At 56.0% G+C, this 18,644-nt stretch overlaps 8 protein-coding genes across 8 annotated transcripts; 3 read left to right on the top strand and 5 right to left on the bottom strand.

Moving 5' to 3' along the window:
* Nucleotides 1-219: 219 nt before the first annotated feature.
* On the bottom strand, nucleotides 220-1,248 carry CGCS363_v011401 (uncharacterized protein; the record flags this gene model as incomplete). Its single annotated transcript, XM_036643250.1, has 1 exon — nucleotides 220-1,248. The coding sequence occupies one exon, from the start codon at nucleotides 1,246-1,248 to the stop codon at nucleotides 220-222; it is 1,029 nt and encodes a 342-aa protein (XP_036491487.1).
* A 997-nt stretch (nucleotides 1,249-2,245) lies between these two features.
* Nucleotides 2,246-3,891, bottom strand: prp17 (Pre-mRNA-processing factor 17; the record flags this gene model as incomplete). The annotated part of the gene is made up of 2 exons (XM_036643249.1): nucleotides 2,246-2,742; nucleotides 2,796-3,891. The coding sequence occupies 2 exons, from the start codon at nucleotides 3,889-3,891 to the stop codon at nucleotides 2,246-2,248; spliced, it is 1,593 nt and encodes a 530-aa protein (XP_036491977.1).
* A 753-nt stretch (nucleotides 3,892-4,644) lies between these two features.
* Nucleotides 4,645-5,351, bottom strand: ERV14 (ER-derived vesicles protein ERV14; the record flags this gene model as incomplete). Its single annotated transcript, XM_036643248.1, has 4 exons — nucleotides 4,645-4,737; nucleotides 4,796-4,862; nucleotides 4,920-5,075; nucleotides 5,251-5,351. The coding sequence occupies 4 exons, from the start codon at nucleotides 5,349-5,351 to the stop codon at nucleotides 4,645-4,647; spliced, it is 417 nt and encodes a 138-aa protein (XP_036492518.1).
* A 1,755-nt stretch (nucleotides 5,352-7,106) lies between these two features.
* On the bottom strand, nucleotides 7,107-8,495 carry fma1 (Methionine aminopeptidase 1; the record flags this gene model as incomplete). Its single annotated transcript, XM_036643247.1, has 4 exons — nucleotides 7,107-7,228; nucleotides 7,286-7,832; nucleotides 7,894-8,295; nucleotides 8,355-8,495. The coding sequence occupies 4 exons, from the start codon at nucleotides 8,493-8,495 to the stop codon at nucleotides 7,107-7,109; spliced, it is 1,212 nt and encodes a 403-aa protein (XP_036492517.1).
* Nucleotides 8,496-9,312: 817 nt separating this feature from the next.
* On the top strand, nucleotides 9,313-11,202 carry nic-3 (Kynurenine 3-monooxygenase; the record flags this gene model as incomplete). Its single annotated transcript, XM_036643246.1, has 4 exons — nucleotides 9,313-9,424; nucleotides 9,684-9,901; nucleotides 9,951-10,370; nucleotides 10,423-11,202. The coding sequence occupies 4 exons, from the start codon at nucleotides 9,313-9,315 to the stop codon at nucleotides 11,200-11,202; spliced, it is 1,530 nt and encodes a 509-aa protein (XP_036492519.1).
* A 297-nt stretch (nucleotides 11,203-11,499) lies between these two features.
* On the bottom strand, nucleotides 11,500-12,662 carry CGCS363_v011396 (putative oxidoreductase; the record flags this gene model as incomplete). The annotated part of the gene is made up of 3 exons (XM_036643245.1): nucleotides 11,500-11,934; nucleotides 12,008-12,380; nucleotides 12,445-12,662. 3 exons carry the CDS (start codon nucleotides 12,660-12,662, stop codon nucleotides 11,500-11,502), a joined length of 1,026 nt encoding a protein of 341 aa, XP_036492296.1.
* Nucleotides 12,663-13,460: 798 nt separating this feature from the next.
* PIG8 (putative NADP-dependent mannitol dehydrogenase) lies at nucleotides 13,461-14,504 on the top strand (the record flags this gene model as incomplete). Its single annotated transcript, XM_036643244.1, has 5 exons — nucleotides 13,461-13,545; nucleotides 13,607-13,917; nucleotides 13,969-14,079; nucleotides 14,139-14,439; nucleotides 14,497-14,504. The coding sequence occupies 5 exons, from the start codon at nucleotides 13,461-13,463 to the stop codon at nucleotides 14,502-14,504; spliced, it is 816 nt and encodes a 271-aa protein (XP_036492392.1).
* A 2,598-nt stretch (nucleotides 14,505-17,102) lies between these two features.
* CGCS363_v011394 (Cytochrome b2) lies at nucleotides 17,103-18,517 on the top strand (the record flags this gene model as incomplete). Its single annotated transcript, XM_036643243.1, has 5 exons — nucleotides 17,103-17,428; nucleotides 17,488-17,617; nucleotides 17,674-18,233; nucleotides 18,289-18,415; nucleotides 18,467-18,517. The coding sequence occupies 5 exons, from the start codon at nucleotides 17,103-17,105 to the stop codon at nucleotides 18,515-18,517; spliced, it is 1,194 nt and encodes a 397-aa protein (XP_036492391.1).
* Nucleotides 18,518-18,644: the final 127 nt, after the last annotated feature.

Here is an 18,644-nt window from a genome sequence, read left to right as displayed (position 1 = left end):
TTTAAACAGAGCAGAGCCTGGACAACGGAGGGAACAGAACACTTAACGTATAAGGTCAATAGGAGTCTGCCGGGATAGGCAAATGAAGGATGTGAAAGGGATGGTGGAAAAGGCTGAGTTGTACTTATTTTCTCGTGCCTTGGTCCCCTCAAAGTGATGGCAAGAATATTTCTCAGTTCATCTAGACGCTCATAGTTGATTCCCCTAGATATTGAAGCATTAGTCTATGTCCCTCAAGTCGACAGCAGGACCCCTTTCAGTCCCCCATAACCAACCAACCATCCCATTCCATATCCCTTCCATCCACGTAATCCCGGGCCCATCTCCAGAAGGCTCACCTTTCGGAGCAGGCAGACAGAAGAGACCTCTCGCGTGTGCCGTTCCCCTAGCATACGCCATGCCAAACACAACCCTCGAATGGCCCTTCCCAGACACGAACGCCATCTCTAGCAACCTCGCCCTGTGTACCATCACAACATCATGAACATACCTCGGCGTCAACGGCTCAACCAGCGGCCGCGACCTCCATCGAAGCTCCCCCTTCTGCTCATCCCACTTCCTCCTCCTTCCGACCCCTTTCACCGGCGCCCGCTGCACCCTCTCATTCTGCCAAACCCTCTTCTGCGCCCTCCGCTCCGGCGTGCGTATCCTCTGCTCCTCCCACCGCGCCCCTTCGACATCCCAATAGCTCCCGGCTCCCTCAATCTCCCTCTCATCCCAACCTTCAACCTCGCTCGTCTGCCACCCAGAAGACCGCCGCCTCTCACTCATCCGCGGCCGGCGGGGCTGCATCCTCCTCCTCTGGTGCTGGCCCGTAACCTCCAGAAGCGGCCCCCGTTCGCGCTGCGACCGCTCATGCGCCGCCGTGTACGTTGTGGCGCACGTGCTTGACGTATAAGTCGACATCCAGGACGGCGAGGCGGTGTACATGGCCGCGTACACCGGGGCCGCTGCGCCGTTTCTGGGCGTAGGAGTCTCGTCGTCCGGTGACGGGAGGAGCACCTCGGGCACGGGGGCGGGAGCGTCGGAGCTGGCCGCGCGGGGAGGGAAGCAGGCCTTCTCCAGCGACGACTTTCTCGCTCCAGCGCTCGAGATTTGTTGGCGCCGTTTGCATCGTTTGCAGAGATGCTTCCTGTCCTTGCACCGCGCACACGGGATCTCCAGAGATGGCGCGCACTCGTTGTCCTCCTCGTCGCTGCTGGATTCTGAGTCGTTCGCGGGGAAGACGTCGAAGTACATTGAGTCCATCTCTGCGCGCCGGTGCTATTCGGAGAAATCGTGACAGCCTGGAAGAAAGGAGAGAGACAAGACTGTCGGAGGCTGAGGAAACGATGGCCTTCCGTGACGGACGGTAGGTATGAGAAGATCAGACGAACATGTGATTGCCCAGTTTCTTTCGTGAGTGAGGTGATAAGAGGTATGATGTGAAGGCAGAGAAAAAAAAAAAAGGAAGGTCGAGGTATGTTCAATGCGCGGGACAAAAAGTTGAGACATGCGTTTGGGGTAGCTCAACCAAGAATGGCCCGTCGATGACTGCACCACCTGATTTGCGGGAAGGAGGCGTCGGATTACTTCAGCCATCTGCACCGGCGCGCTCCGTGTGCCCGAGGAAATAGCCTGTATTGACTAGATCTCAAGCTATTCTATTTTTGCAGCAGTCAAGTGGAAGCTAATTTGCTAGAAGTTGACTTGCTTCTAGCTCTGAGGCGGCGTTTTGAGATCTAAAGCGGGAAGGAGTCTGTGGAGGTGCGGACATCTTCAACCTCACCTTAGTACACCATCAAGGAAGGAACAAACATCCCATCACGAGCCTCACTAAAAGAAAATAGCAGCAACACCTCGTTTTTAAAGATGGACTGCTTCTACATCAAAAATAAATCAGATCAAAATGACAAAAGATAACGCGACGGTCATCCGTTAGGCCCTCCTCGCTTTTTTTTTTTTTTTTTTGCGAGATTCGAACTGAGCGCCCCTACCCTCAACAGAGTAACCAGAAACTCATCGGGTGGTATTGGTTTTAAGTTATTAGAGATGCTTTACCAACTAGACCATTCGGCCCATCTCTTAGTTGTGACTGGTTGAGAGTGCTTGCACCAAAGCCATACAAGTAGCATACTGCGCGCAACATACGCGCAGGTCCAAATTTTTGCATTCCCTTTTTCTCCCAACGCCAAGCAATGCCTACCAAAAATACAAGAAAGCCCGCGTGCTTCTCCGGATTTAACCCCTGAGAGCCTCCCCCCTCTTAGTCCCAGTACCGGATATCCCCCTCCGCGCCCGCCGAGACGAACTTGCTCGTCTCCTGCGGATGCCACGCGACGCACGTGACGGCCTGGTCGCCGGCCTTCAGCTTGTGGTACATCTTGCACGTCTTCCAGTCCCAGAAGCAGACGTAGCCCTGCGTGTCGCCGCTGGCCAGGAACTGCCCGTCGGGCGACACATCCACGTCGATGGCCGTGCCGGCGTTGTTGTGCCCGCGGTACGACTTCTTGCGGTTCTGCCGAAACTTGTCGTTGGCCCCGTACACGACGATCTGGTTGTCCGACGACTGGAACGCGACGTACTTGCCGCTCGGGTGCGGCGCCGCCCGCGTCATCGGGTACATGTACGGCTCTGCGATGTACTTGATCGGCACGGGGATGTTGTAGTCCCACGCGCGCAGCGACTTGTCGTCTGAGGTCGTCATGAAGCGCCGGCCCTCGTCGACGAAGGTGATTGTGTTGATTGCGGCCAGATGGTGGTCTGCATACATGTTAGCATATACCGGGAGCGAGAGAAAACACAGAGAAACATACCGTATTCTTGCACAATCTCGTTGCCGGCGCGGGTGTCCCACTGGATAATCTTCTTATCCGACATGCCCGCCACAAACTCATGCGCATGCTCCGCAGACGGGTTGAAGCGCACGACGTGCGGCGTCTTGCCCGTCGAGAACTTGCCCAGACAGCTGCCCGTCTCCGTGTCCCACAGCTTGATCTGCCGGTCGAAGCTCGCCGACAGGAACCGCGTGCCGTCGTTGTTAAAAGTCGCGTCCGCCACCGCCTTCGAGTGGCCCGAGTACGTCCGCAGCAGCTCGCGCTCGTGGTAGACGTCCCAGATCTTGACCGTCGAGTCCGCCGAGGCCGAGAGCAGCAGGTGGCCCGAGCCCGGGAAGAAGCGCAGCGCCGTGACGGCCTTGCTGTGGTCGCGCCACGTGTGGATCTGCTTCTTGGGGATGTAGTTCGTGATGCTGCCGATCTCCTTGCGCAGGTCGACGTCCAGGTCCTGCGGGACGTGCATGTACGTCCGGCCCTGGTAGTCCCGCTCCGCGGCGCCGTGGAACGTCGTCGTCTCCTCGCCCATCTCCTCGACCTCCTTCCTCCTAGTCAGGGCGGCCTCGGGCGCGCGCACGACGGTGCCGCTCTCCACCACATCGTCGTCGTCCGTGACTTCTTCGTATTCCTCATCGCTCGCGAGCTCCTCCCCCTCGCGGACGACCTCGTACTCCTCGCGACGGTACCGCGCCCAGGGGCCGACGTATGCGCCGTCGCCCTCCGCAATGGACGCGTCGCCCTTCTTCTCGCGCCCGGAGCGTATCCTCGCCGCCTCCTCTTTGACCGCCTCGCCCGTCTGGTACTCGCGCTCCGGTCCTCCTTTCCGCTCGATCGCGCGGTGCTTGCTGCGGAAGGTATGTTCTGACAGAAAAGTCTCTTCCGCTGTTCCCGTGAGGACGTTCTTGCGCTTCAGGGTGGTGTTTGTCTCGTCTTTGAATGGGTTCGCGGGCCCCAGCTTCGGGCGGGCGAGGTCTTCGCCGGTGTAGGGGACGACGGCGTGGTCGGGCTCTGCTTCCTGGCGCACAATCAGGGCATCCTGGGGAGCCATGTTTGGCGTGTACTCTCCAAAGCCCGACATCTTGAATACTGTCGTCTGTTCGCGGAAGATTTGGGGGTTGAAAGGCGGTTGCGTCGCGGTTGAAGGATTTGGTCGCGATTGTCAAGGTCCTGGTCGCATCTGCAAAAGTTGGTGTCACGTGACTCTGATGTCAGGCCTGAGCTTTCGCTGCGATGCAAGCTCCTGGGTGCAGAAAAGCTTGGACAGCTGCAGTGTACAAGCACAGGACACTTACGAATCGAACCCTGGAAAAGCTGCTGGCAAGCTTTTGTGTTTGATGATGATGGAAGCAGTGATAGAGGCACAAGAGGCACAATAAAAGATCTGTCATTACTCAATTATCGCAACCCGCCGCTCCCAGGACCAGCCGGCCTGGCAGCAACATAAAGTAAACAGCTAGGTATTTGTCTTTCGCATCATAAACTTCCACAACCATTCCCTCCTCCCCTTCATCACATTCCTTTCCCGTTCATCATCATCAGAATCCCAAACGGAGGCGATCATAAACCAAACCTCTGCCCGTAAACTCCGGGAGACCAAGGCGCGGGCACCCGCGCCGTATTCTCCGCCCCAGATCCCCACCACCGCATCCTGGTATCATGACCCCATGTCTAGCAGTTGCCTGCTTTATGCCTTCATAATGAGCCACCTCGTAGCGTCCGGCTGCGGGGAGGCGCAGCGTCTGCGTTTCGGTGTGCTCACTCTCGTCCACACGGCATGGTAATGTATGTACTGGAATCCGTCCCGTTGTCGTTCGCAGTAAGCGCTTCAGCTCTAGTGAGCCTCGTCGCGAATGAGGGCGACGATCATGCTGTAGAGGTAGAAGAAGAACATGACGAGATGGAAGCCGAGCTTCACGAAGGACTCCTGCAACGATGTTAGATCTAGTCATGCATTGTACTCTGCTAAAGTGGTGCTTGCTTACCTTCTTGTGGACGTTCAGCTTGCGGAAGATCTCGGTGGCATCCAGCAAGTGGGTGTTGTCAACAATCCTAGGCCAAAGTCAGCTTTCATCCCTTCTCCGCAGTGGTCCCTAGCATGTGACGTACTTCTTGATGTTGTAGGCAAGCAGCGGCAGGTTCAGGATCAGCGGCACCCAGTAGCCGTTAATCAGGAACAAGAACGTCAGGAATCCGTGGACAGCGGCTTCGGGGATGATGTAGGTGTTGAGGCGGTTGCAGAGGTCAATGGGGTTGATGTAGTCGCTGCAGAAGGTGAGGGTTAGCTGTCAATTGTCCCATCTTTGAAGGTATCAAGAGCACGAGCGCGCTCTTGCAGCCGTCTGCAGCAGCTGCAGCTTGTTTAAGCTCGCAGAGCAGCGGCCAGCGGCGATGCACGGTGGGCGCGCGTCGACTCGAGGGCAGGAGGAGATCAACGTACCATTCCAGATCGCTGTACATGATGGTGAAGAAGACTTGGAGGAACAGGTTGACGGCATTTATGAGGACGGCGAGGAGGTATAACCACGCTTCGCCAGACATGTTAACGGCTTTGGCAGCGAGCTGCGCTTGATCGAGATGGAGAAGATGAGGTGTTTAGTTGGTAGAGATACAGACAGCACTGGTCGGGCGTGCTGTTGTTGGAGATAGGAGGGGAAGCTCTCGTCTCTTTTTTTTCTGCGCTCAAAAGGGTTGGTTTGGAGCTGTGTGCGATGCGGGCGGGTGGAATGCTTCGACGTCACTGGGGTGATGTACGAGGGAAGCTCTGCGCCGAGGCAACCGTTGCAGTCAGGAATTGCAGTCGGGGGGATGCTGCGGAAGCTGCAGAAAAGTGCGAGGGAGATAGATAGACAAGAGCCAGACGACACGTGTGGGTATCCAAGGGGTCGATGGCGAAGTCGAGTCGTGGTTGGATCTTGTTGGCTTTTTGGTGGGAGAAGGCAAGAAGCAGCAGACGGGGACGGAGACGGAGGAGACTCTGCTCTAGCAGGCGAGTTGAGGCAAGGCGAGGCGAGGCGAAGCCAGGTGAGGTAAGAGAGGCAAGGTTAGGTAGGAAGCGAGCCGAACAGGGTCGAGGACACCACACAAGCAAAGCTACTGAGGTGAGGTAGTGCGTAGTGCGCCGTTGACTGAGGTTGGGCCGTGGAAAATCGGGAGGGTGGGTATGGTGCGCGCGGGCAAAAGCTACGGGGCTAGGTTTTCCCTTCTGATGATGAAAGAGGCTCCAGTGTCGATGCCTTGCTCCAGCACACCACCACCACCACCACAACAACCACCAGCGTGAGGTGCCCTTCAACTGACCTGGACCTCCAAGCAGCGGGCAGGCAGGCCCAGATTGGGCTCCCTGCCTGGCCAGCAGCGGCCAACACCCGACCAACAGCCAGTCAGCGCCCCGGGATTGCGCCCCGCCAGCCTGCACCTCACAGGTGCACCACCAGATGCACCTGGCAATACAGGGGATACGTACCGCTAGAAAATCCTCCGGCAGCGTTTTTCTGATTTCTCACGCTCCGACCGGCGACCCCAGCGAATCCCATCGATGCGTGGCCGCGAATTCCAGACCCGCCAGTTGAGCCACACTGAGCAGTTGACGGCACAAGCGTGAGGGGAAACACAGAAAATCCCAGATAAATCCCCAGGGGTCCCCATCGCGGCGAACAGGACCCCTCCTTCGTCCCAGCTGCCAGGTGTTGTTCCCGCCCCTCATCCAGCTGTTGACAGTCCATCAATGGCTGTGCCTGGTGGGGAGAGGGGCATTTCGCATCATCGTAAAACGTCCATTCTGTGTCCGCCGGGTGGCTGGGAGCGGAGGCTGGGGGCTCGACGGGCTCTCTGCCGGTCTTGGCCCGGATTGCCGCCTACGACTACGACGCGCCCTATTGTGTATTACGAGTCCGAGTCGCAGCCTGGACCGGAAGCTTGAACAGCAGAAGCACATGTCCATGTCCCTAACTTGGGATATCCCTGGCATAAATGCCCCTCGATTGACAGCTGTCTTTTCCGTCCACCACATGGGACAGGGGACCGCCCCAGACGTCACGCTTGGATCCGATCTCACGTGCCCGTGCTTTCAGCATCAATTCTTTCGCTTTTCAAGTCATGATTCTCCAAGGTATCATGCCCAACGCTAGCAACCTCGTTCGCTCTGCCGGCTCAACACCCTGCATGAGCTCGATACCTCGGTGTTGCCAGTCGTCACCACGTAAACACTGCACCAAACCATGTATCTCCTTGTTTTCCCCCTCACCACAACGCCTCCTGCTGCTTGTTTATGCATATGTGTATGCTAATGCTTGTTTATGCGGTCGTTCCGTTGGCATCGCCGTTGGCGCCGGGCATCGGGATCTTTCCACCAGGGGAGTCGGCTTTCCTGGCAGTGAGTACCTCCACGCCATCCTCGGTGACAAGGAGCGTGTGCTCTGTAACATCATTAGCAATCTATCCATGTCTGCTATCGGTCACCATATATCACTCACCAAACTGCGCAGTCCTCTTGCCATCGATCGTTGTGCTGGTCCAGTTGTCGGGCCAAGTGATGTCCCGGTACTTACCAAGAGCAATCATGGGCTCAATGGTAAAAGTCATACCGGGCTTGCACTCGCCAACCTGCTTGTTCTTGGCGTAGTGAGGAACGTTGGGAGGGCAGTGGAACAGCTTGTTGATGCCGTGGCCGCAGTACGTGCGGATGACACTGCAGTTCCTCTCCTTGGCGATCTTCTCGATGATGTTGCCAAAGTCGCGGATCAGCGTGCCGGGCTTGACCGCAGCGATGGCGGCGTCCAGACAGTCGCGAGCAGCCTCCACCACTCTGACGGAGTCGGGGTCGGCCTTGGCCCGCTCGCCAACGTAGTACGTCTCGTTGAGATCGCCGTGGTAACCCTCGTGGTACAGCGTAACGTCAATGTTCAGGATATCGCCGTCGAGCAGGACACGCTGGTCGGGAATGCCGTGGCAGATGACCTCGTTGAGGGAGGTGCATACCGACTTGGGGAAGTGGTTGTAGTTGAGGGGAGACGGGTAGGACTGTTGGGCACCTGGTCAGCTCTCATGCCCACGCGCGCTGGTTTCAGCGCATAGCACTCACGTTTCTCTCTATGCAAGCCTTGTGGACAATCTCGTCAATGGCGTCCGTGGTGATGCCGGGCTTGATGGCAGCGGCAGCAATATCCAAAACCTCTCTTGCCAGGCGGCAGACCTTGCGCATACCCTCAATTCCCTTGGCATCCAAGATATCAACCTTGTTCCTGTTCAGAATGGACCTGGGGTACTTGGGCTGACCATCTTGCCACCAGTCGGGGTGGGGGATCGACTTGGGAACCTCGCGGCGGGCGGAAAGAGGGTAGACGGGTCGGAGGGGGCCGCTGAAGGGGTAAGTCGGGAAGGGGTTGAAGACACCTGTCTCTGGATCTGGTTTAGAGACGACCTTTGGCGGGAGGACGTGGTGGAGTATACTTGTCTCGGTCTTGTGCATGGCCTTGTGGTTGCCCTGCGCGCAGTTAGCAGCCGTCGCGGTTGTCGTCGCGGGCATGATTCTGCAGTGCTAACCCAGTTCTTCTTGAAGCAGTCCTGCGAGCAGAAGTAGCTGTCCTTGATTCCCAGCTTCAAGCATGTCGGGCACTGGAGGGAGCCAGCATCGTTGGGGCAGTCGACTCCCAGGCACTTCTTCTTCGCGGGGGGTTCCGTCATGGTGGGCGGTCGTTGGTCGTGTGTCGCAAGAGGAACGGCAGTGGTGTTCACGAGGTGACGATGGTGTTGGAAGACACTTGAAAACAGAGAATGGAAGTTTACGCAAAAAAAGACCCTGGGAAACGACAGGGTTCGGATGGAGAATGCGGCGCGGCAGCTAACAGCACAGCATATAGTACGGTACGACTGAAAAGTGACCTGACGAAGAATTATTTCCAGTGGAGGCCAAGAGTCTGAGGCTGTGATAGGTACGTTGCCGCAGCTCGGGCGCTTCCACACGTCCCAGGTCGGTTCCCCGCCACCAACAGCGACAATTTTTGGTGGGCTAGCGGGCGGGCGCTTGCTCCAACAGTCTTGGGTGTTTTATCGATTGGCTGCAATCTTATCAGATAAAGACTGTTATCGATAGGCGATATCCAGCAGGTACTTCAGTTTGTCAGCGTTTGCGGCTAAAGGCCGAAGCAGCTCGCACCGCGGAGCTTCCTTTGTCGGGGCTTCCGGGAAATAGCCGACGTCTCCGAGACGGTAACGGGCACCACCTGGACCTGAACCTGGACTCTTGGTGGAAAAAAGCTTTCAAATGCAGGTGAAAGAAAGGTGCGCTCTGCGGCGTTGCGGCAAGTCATTGACGCTCTCTCCCTCTGTCCCTCTGTCCCCGGCCGCCCACTTGGCTTCTTCCCCCGGCCGACTCGACCCGCCAATGTGCGAAATCATCATGCGACTCTCTTCACGCCACCGGCCGTAGACTGTTTTCCTTTTTCCAGCAATCCCTCCCGTTGGAATTGGAGAATCTCTTTGTTTCGGCGCCCAACCAGCAATGGCCGGCAAACAGAAAGTTGTAGTTGTGGGCGCTGGCCCAGTTGGTTCGCTCGCTGCGCTTTATGCCGCGCAACGCGGTCACGATGTCGAGATTTACGAGTTGCGTCCTGGTAAGTTTCTGTCTCTTGGTCTCGGTCGCGTGTTGCTATTCCCCTTCAGCCCTCTTTCGGCTCGGCCGCCGTTGCAGAGTCGCGGGGGATCCTCCAAGCCCCACCACCGTCTGCGCCGAGACGGTGATGTGGATGAGATTGATAAGATTGCTTGCTTTTGGCTGTTGCATATCTCTGAAATGGGGCCGCATCGACTTCATTGACGATAAGCCTGGTCACTCATAAACTCAATTGAATGCCACTGACTTTCGCAATGTAGACCTGCGAGATCCGACCACGGAGTTGTTGAACTTCACCCGCTCCATCAACCTGGCACTTTCGGAGCGCGGCATCAACGCTATGCGCAATGCTGGCCAGCCAAAGTTACTGGAACATGTCTTTGGCGCCACCATTCCCATGCGCGGTCGCATGATTCACGGCAGAACCCCGAAAGGTGATCTGTACGAGGCCTCTCAGGACTACGATGTTCACGGAAGGGTGAGCCAACCGGTTTCTAGGGGTCCTAACCCGGATGCTGACTGTTTAGGCAATCTACGCCGTGGATCGCGCCGGTCTGAACAAGCGCATGCTCGACATTCTCGAGGAGATGCCCAACGTCAAGTTCTTCTTCAGTCATAAGCTTACGGGCGCCGACTTCAAGAAGTGCAAGGCCTGGTTCGAGGTGATGACCTCCGAATCAGCTACTGGTCGCGCGCGGGAGATTGAGATTGACTTCGATTTCATGATTGGCGCCGACGGAGCCCACTCCGCCGTCAGGTACCACATGATGAAGTTTGCTCACATGGACTACAAGCAAGAGTACATCGACACCCTCTGGTGCGAGTTCCAGATCAAGCCGGCAGAGCCTTCGTCCAAGGACAGTGTTGGCCCTCATTTTAGAATCTCCCCCAACCATCTGCACATCTGGCCCGGAAAGGACTTCATGTTCATCGCGATTCCCAGCGATGTAAGTTGCTGAAGCTGGACAACTCGCCAAATTACACGACTGACAATTATAGGATGGATCCTTCACCTGCACGCTGTTCCTCCCCAATGAGCAGACCGCAGCTCTGGAAAGCAACCCCGACAGCCTGCCAGCCTTCTTCGACAAGCACTTCCCCGGCGTCACAAACCTGATTCCTGCTGACGACTTGATCGAGTCATTTAAGAGGAATCCCCATCTGCCTCTCATTAGCATCAAGTGCAGCCCTCACCACTTCCAATCGTCCGCTGTCCTGGTAGGCGACGCCGCCCACGCTATGGTTCCCTTCTACGGCCAAGGCATGAACGCAGGCCTCGAAGACGTCCGTGTTCTCTTCTCGGTCCTCGACAAGCACAGGGTTCTGGATGAGAACAACAACCCGTCGGGAGAAGGAAGTGATGCTTCAACTGCAGCGTACCACAGAACGGTAGCTTTCGCTGAGTACACAGCCAACCGAGTCCCGGACGCCCACTCCATCAACGATCTCGCGCTGCAGAATTACGTGGAGATGCGGGCCTCAGTTCTGTCTCCTCGCTATCGCCTCCGCAAGTGGTTGGAAGAAACCATGTCTGTCTACCTGCCTGGCCTCGGATGGCAGACGAAATACTCTCGTGTTAGCTTCGGAAACGAACGGTACTCCGAGGTTGTGGCCAAGAGCGACCATCAGGGACACGTCCTGATGAAGTCTTTCGAGGCTCTTGTTTGCAGTCCCTTCGTTGTGGGAGCTGTGTACCTGTGGTGGAAGCGGCCACAGTGTGTCATGGGTGTTGTTCAAGGGGTGCTGAAGAGTTTGTTGCGGGCGACAGAAAAAGCATGATATCGACGACGATTTTGACATTAAAATACCATCTTCTGCACGTTAGACTCAAGAATTACACCACTCAGGCGCAGCCTCATCTCGTCTCATGTCCCAAGACCCATCCTATCATGACCTTTGTGTTATGTGATCTATTTCAGTGTGAACTTTAATAGACTTCGTGAAAGAGCCAGGCGCTTACAGATGGCCACCACTCGTTACGTTTGCTTGTTACATCATCACACCACGGAAGAAATGACGGCGGCAATACGATTAGCCAAGTTGAATTGAGGAAGCCAGATCTATGCTCAAATCCTCTTACACCCCGTCTAGTCCCTTGTACAGCGGCCAGCGATACTCCTCAGACGGAACATTAAACCTAGCCTTCAAGTCCATCGTGGCAATCTTATCCATGTCCTCGGCATCGAGCGCAAAGTCCGACTTCAGGTTCTCCTTAATCTGCCACTCAATTACGCTCTTGGGAATGACGGACCTGCCGCTGTTGACGCCCCACGCGAGAGCCACCTGCACCGGCGTCTTGCCGTGCTTCTTCGCCACCTCGGCGAGGACGGGATGCTCGATGAGGCGATGCATGTGCGACTCCTTCTTGCTCCATGACACCTCCCTGTAGAACGAGTTCTCGTTTCCCAGCGGGCTGAAGTGGATCATGTGGATGCCGTTCGCGCGCTGCCACTCTACGAACTCGCGTTGCTGGAGGTAGGGATGGAGTTCCATCTGATGAACCGCGGGCGCCTATTTTGACGAAAAGAGTGAGTCAGCTTGAGCCTCCATCGACTTCTCATCCGTCGCCCCTTGGAAGACTTACCACAGAACCTTTGTCGAGCAGCGTCTGCACCTCGTTCTTGCTAAAGTTGGACACCCCGATCGCCTTGGTCTTGCCCGTCTTCAGCAGCGCCTCCATCGCTTTCCAGGTATCGAGAAACGTCGTCTTGCCCATTATCATCTTGCCTGACGCGTCCTTCGGGAAGCGGTCCTCGCCGCGCGCAAAGGTGCAGGGGTAATGCATCAGGAACAGGTCCACGTACGGCGTGTCGAGGTCCTTGAGGGAGGCGTCGAGCGCGGGCTCCACGTCGTCCGGGTGGTACGAGTTGCACCACAGCTTGGTCGTGAGGAAGACGTCTTTGCGGGGGACGCCGCTTGCTTTGATGCCCTTTCCTACCTGCACCTCCGTGTCGTACCTGGCTCATGTCAGTTTGGTGCGTCAACAGCGGGTAGGCCGGATGATGCCGGGGGTCGCCTTACACTCTGGCGGTGTCGATGTGGCGATAGCCGCACTGCAACGCCGTCTTGACGGCGCCCTCCTGGGCGTCTGCATCTTGGAAGGTCCCGAAGCCGATGGCGGGTATCTTTGCGCCGGTGTTGAGCGTGTGAGTGGTGAGACTTCTGAGTTGTTGCCTTGGGGCCAGGCTGCGCCGCCTCAGGACTTGAACTGGCCCGGATCTGAAGAAACTCATACTCATGGTGAGTTTTAAGGGGAATGGCGGGTGTTATATGGTCCAAGCCAGCACGTCTGGTACGAGAGAGGAACAGTAGAATAATCGTATCAGACGGTGGCTTTATATCGCATTTCTCAATTACAAGAAAGTGCTACATTGCATGAAGACAGCAAGACCCTTCCTCCCACCGGCTTCTGCTCCAGGAACCTCCATCCGCTACCCCAATTCTCACCTACGCAGAACCTCAAGATGATCAGCAGGTCTCTCCGGATGAACAGACGCGGTGCGACATCCATGTTGCGCCAAACCTACGGCTCGCCTCTCCAACTTCGCCAATGGTGTTTCAGCCGGATATCTCACGCTGCAGCCAAACACCACCAACTGTTACAGCCCGATGCCCGCCGGACCGCATTGAGAGGCACTGCTGTCGTGTAGTTGTGTTGGTGGAGATCACCCCGCAGCGTCGTCTCGAGGGAATCCTTCATGCTGCCCGTTATTAACCCCGCGTTCACCCCGCGATTGTGGAGCACGCGGCCACCAGCGCTGAGTGGCCTGCGCCCAGCTAAGAGCTGTGCTCGTCTCGAGGGAATGTGTGATGATGCGTTTGAAGCTCGAGATGATCCGGTTTGTTACGAAGTTGTGGACCAGGGTAGCGCTTCAGGTTGGGGAATTGAAGACACTTATAACGTGACGATGCCATGGCTTTATAGTCTTGTTTCCCAAATTACAAGTCAAGTCCAATACCAACCGATTAAAGCCCTTGAAGCATACAAGACAAGCCTCCCTATTACGAGGTATCTTGGATCACACACATCAGACAACATGTCCTCATCAACCGGAATGCCAGCGGCGACGACAGCCGTCGACGTCCAGCCAGTTCTCACACTAAAGGGAAAGGTCATCGCGGGTACGTCACAACACACCATCGAGTGAGGTATACACAGCCCCTCCGTTGACACTCGCTATAGTCACCGGCGGTAACCGCGGCATCGGTCTCGGCGTCGCAGAGTGCTGTCTCCTCAACGGCGCCGACAAGGTGTACTCGATCGACCTCGCGGAGCCCGGCGAGGAGTTCGCGGCGGCCTCCAAGCAGTTCCCCGGCCGCCTGTTCAACGTGCAAGCAAACGTGACCGAGGAGGAGAGCATCACCGCCGCCATCGACAAGATTGTCGAGGAAGCCGGCGCCATCCACGGCGTCGTCGCCAACGCCGGCCGCACGAACCATAAGGCGGCGCTGGACTTTACCAAGGAGGAGATTGAGACGCTGTTCGGTGTTAACGTGAGTTTGATTTAGTATGGGAATCAGAGGAGGGTTGCTAATGATGGGTAGCTGTTTGGAGCCTTTTACACAGCCAGAGCCGCGGCGAGGGCGTTTATCAAGCTCGGCATCGAGGGATCTGTGGTATTCACGGCGTCTATGGCATCTTACCGCCCCAACAAGGTTTGTCCTGTCAATTTCGAAAGGGACAGTCGCATAGAGCACGACTGACATTGTTCCAGCGCGTGCCCTCGGCACCTTACGGTGCGTCCAAGGCCGGCATCCGCAACATGGCCCACACGCTGGCGATGGAGTGGGCAAAGTACGGCATCCGCGTCAACAGCGTCTCCCCCGGTCTCGTCCGCACCGCAATGACCTACTGGGTCCCGCAACAGCCGGACTGGGAGCAGCAGCTGAAGTACTACGGAGGCATCCCAAGGCTGGCAGAGGTTCAGGAGTTGGGTGGCGCGTATGTTTACCTCCTGAGCGACGCCGCGAGCTACACCACGTCGATAGATATTCCCGTCAACGGTGTTATTGGAAGTAAGTTGATTTCATTGTACGATGATGATTGAGGGTTGTCTGACGAGTTCTTTCTAGTCTGCTGAGTGTGGTTGATAAGAGAAAACACAACAAAAATTAAGCAAAGCGATGTCTTTCTAGAAGGAGATAGACTCAAAATGTGTCACATAGTTCACCAGTGGCGGAGTGCAAGTAGAAACCACCTGGATGGTGCCGATTCTTTAAGCGGTGTGGTGCTGCAAGTTGCGGTGGATATCAAATCAAAAGATTTTCGACGATCCTGCCTCTGTCTTGAATCATGGTGTTGTGTGCATTTGGTCGTTCAGCACTGATTCGAGTCAGGGGCTGCGGGTTTTGGCTGTGCCTCCCCCTGGCTTGCAGGCGCTGCAGGCGGTGTTGTTGCGCCGAGCACCGAACCCGCTACTTGTGAAAGTCACCCTGTTATCGGAGCCGAGCACAAGAGACGGAAAAGAAACAAGGATTTGAGCAGAAATAAGAACGACGGAGAGAGGATATCTGTGTGAGGGAGAATGAGAGAGTCGGCTTGTTTGACAACCAAAACCACCGGGGCCCGCGCCGCCCGCGCATCGTGAGAATTAACATCGTTCCTACTGCCCACGCCCAGTCCGTGCCTTGGATTCTCAAAGTGATCAGAAACTGCAGCCGAGATGATGATTTCCAGACTTGTCAAAGGGCTGCCTTGTAGGGCCCGAAAAGCTGGCTGTGCGACCACGGACTTTGGCGATCGGAGCGTGGGGGTCTGTCTTAATCGAGGAGGTGCAACGCTCATATCGGCTCGCAACATCATTGGTGAGCCCGGCTCCGTCACATTGCAACTGTACCATTTAAATCGAGGGACATCAAGGGAGCCTCATCTTGATTACCAGCCTATGAGGAGTAGTTGATGGGGGCTGTTCAGCGTGTGATTCATGAAGTTTTAAGCCGCGGCGGCCGCAGGAAAAGCATTATGGAAAAGATCAAATGGGATCAGTCAGTCATGTTGGTTAGTAGATGTGTAGCATCACTCCCTGGATTCTTCACGGGAATAAGGACTTGTTGAAAAACACCGCTACCGGTCTGAATCTGCGCCAAAAGTCCTCCGTATTGCGTGACAATATCCCTTGAGAATTCCTTGCTATCTCTTGGCAGCTCCCGTTCTCGGAATTGTCGTCCGAACCAAGCCCCGAGGATCATGGCAATGCTGCTGCCAATCGCCCTCGCGAACCCGTGTGCGTGGGCCATTGATTCCAAAGAAAACAAAAAAGTCTTTGCTAGGGAGGGTCAGTGATGTCGGTTAGGTTTTTTCCTTCTCAACGACAACCGCGCGCGAAGACCCATCTCGGGCTATCGGAGAACCGGAGGAGTCCACAGGTCCCCGGGCAAGCTCCGTTAAAGAAAGCCTGGAGCCCCAACCGTGAGATGAGTTTAACTGCGAGCTCTCCGCAGAGTCCGCACATACGAGTGTGGGCGGACCCCATGGAGAATTATAACTCAGCCCGTTAAAGACAGACCGACCTTGCAACGGGTACCATACGTACGGCTGACTGAGGGTGAAGACACCCATCGACATGGGAAGCATTTTACATCCGCGCCAAGCTTTCTGTAGACAGCAGATCCATCGCTTTTATTCTTGTTGGCGACTCCACTCCCTCCTAGAAACGAGAACTTAATTTCATCTCGTCTCGCGGCTCTCGTTCGTCCAAAGTCATTCCCAACTCTCTCCACAAGCGGAGTTGATGTTGCATCTTGAATGATGGAAAGCGCGCATAAACAGAGCCAGTGCCAAAGCAGCAACACTGCCGACAAGCGACATCCTGTTACCGCAGTCTTGGGCCGGAGCCAAGCCTCCTGCTTCAGGAAGTCAGGAATCCCAACCTGCTGTCTCTGGCAGGTCTGGGCACTTTCGCAATCTTGGTTATCATTGAGGAATTCTCATTTCCATTCTGGTCAACAAACTGGTAACGACCGTCCGACTACGGAGAAGCAGCCGAGTCGTTACCAAGTCTTGGGCAGGATTTACTTCATTGTGGGTTCTCTTCTTTTTAATAAACTAACCAATGCCCTGAAGATCCGACCACGGTGACAGGATACCCTTGCCTTAGCCACATGTGAAGGTCCCAAAATTCTCCGGTTTAGGCAAGTCGATGCCTTCAAAAACAACTTCCAAAAGAAACGAGTGGACTCTCCGCGCCATTACTAAGGATGACTGAACAGACACCCCCCACGGAGGCCTGACTGCTTCAGCCAAGGAATCCAGGCATTCGGGTATCTCGGATTGATTAGATTAGATCGTGACTGGCCAGTCGGCGGGTTCTCTTCACCTCCTTTCGACTCGCGCGGCAGGGGGCGTCCCAGCTCCCAACTTGGCAAGTGACTCGGCCAAGGCCTGATGTTTGCTCTTTGGGGAGGACTTGAGATGAACCAGTACCTGCTCAACGTGAAGAACATGCGGCCTAACCCTGAGGCCGCCGGGGGTAAAATGCACCGACATGGTAGTGGGTGCTCTCGATGGAGATCATCGTGGGATGGAAGGGGTCTAGCTCGTTCGGAGAGGAGCATATAAGTCTGGCATGAGTCGCTGTAGCTACTTATGAAGAAAGGCGTCACCAGCTGTGCTTGGCAAAGATCTACACTCAGTCTTACCCATTCCACTCCTTTCAACGGTCTTTACAGCACAGTTCACGATGCGTTCCTCTCTCTTCGTTGCCGCGCAGTTCGTCGCTGCCGCTTTCGCGGCCGAGCCCTGGGAGAACGAGGTCGATACCGGCTTTGTGACGTACCTCGATAGCACCAACTACACCAAGGGCAGCCTGCCCCTTCTCAAGGACATCCGCGCCATCCCCGACTTCGACTGGGCCGCCCGCCAGAAGCTCGACAACCAGAAGTACTCCTTCTACCGCACCGGTACTGCTGGCGAGTTCAGCTACCGCCACAACCTCGACGTCTGGCAGAAGGTCCAGCTTCGCTCTAAGCACTTGAGCGATGTCACCAAGCTCAACGAGACCCTTCCGTATGTTATGACGACATATATACAAGACAAGAATCCTTTTGACTAACACTTACCAACAGCGTAACCATCCTGGGCTACAACTTCAGCGCCCCCATCTTCATCGCGCCTGCTGCGCGCGCCGCCTATGGAGATGAGGCTGCCGAGCTGAACCTTGTCCGCGCCGCTGGCAACGAGAACATTCTCTACGTCGTAAGTCATTTCCCTAAAGGATAATTGGTAGACATCACAAGCTAATGCGGCGAAAGCCCTCCATGTACGCCTCCAAGTCCATCGAGGAGATCGCCACCGGCAAGAGCAACAACACCCTCAACGGCCCCCAGGTCATCTTCCAGCAGATCTACACCAACGGCAACCTGTCCGTCACCTGGGAGAACATCCGCCGTGCCGAGCGCACCGGCGCCAAGGCCATCGTCTGGACCATCGACGCCCCCGGCGACTCTGTCCGCCACCGTGCCGCCCGCTACGACACCACCAACGCCAACTCTGTCTCCTCCGCTCTCACCTGGGACATCTACGACCAGATGAAGAACCAAACCAACCTGCCCATCATTCTTAAGGGTATCACCACCGCTGACGAGGCTCTGCTCGCCGTCGAGAAGGGTGCCAAGGCCATCTACATCTCTAACCACGGTGGCCGCCAGCTTGACCACACCCCTGGACCCCTCGAGATCGCTTACGAGATCTACCGCAACGCCCCCGAGGTCTTCCAGAAGGTTGATGTCATTGCTGACTCTGGTGTCCGCTACGGCAACGATGTCCTGAAGCTTCTTGCTCTTGGTGTCAAAGCTGTTGGCATGGGTCGTCCGTAAGTCAATCCCATTTTATCTATATTAAGACCCCTATCCGCTAACTGGCCGAAGTTTCATGTACGCCAACTGCTACGGCCTCGAGGGTGTCACCAAGGCCATCAACATCATGAAGACCGAGATCGTCCGCGACGGTGCTCAGATGGGTGCCACCAACCTCCACAACATCAGCATGAGCTTCGTAAGTTCTATCATTGTTCGTCGTTATTGGGTCAATGCTAACATGCTGCAGCTCAACACCCGCCAGCTTGAGCAGAACGTGTACCTGTTCAACCAGCAGTAAACCGTGTTGTGCACGCACGCATCATCACACTCATGACTTGTCAGATTACGTTTCATTGCATGCAGCCCTGCTGCAGTTAGAACGGCGTTCACATTGGGATTGGGGTTAGCACATGTCGGCTCAGCTT

Source organism: Colletotrichum siamense, assembly GCF_013390195.1.
Source record: "Colletotrichum siamense strain Cg363 chromosome Unknown KSG_Cg363_contig07, whole genome shotgun sequence".
NCBI lineage: Eukaryota > Fungi > Ascomycota > Sordariomycetes > Glomerellales > Glomerellaceae > Colletotrichum > Colletotrichum siamense.
This window is presented reverse-complemented; position numbering and strand designations above follow the sequence as displayed.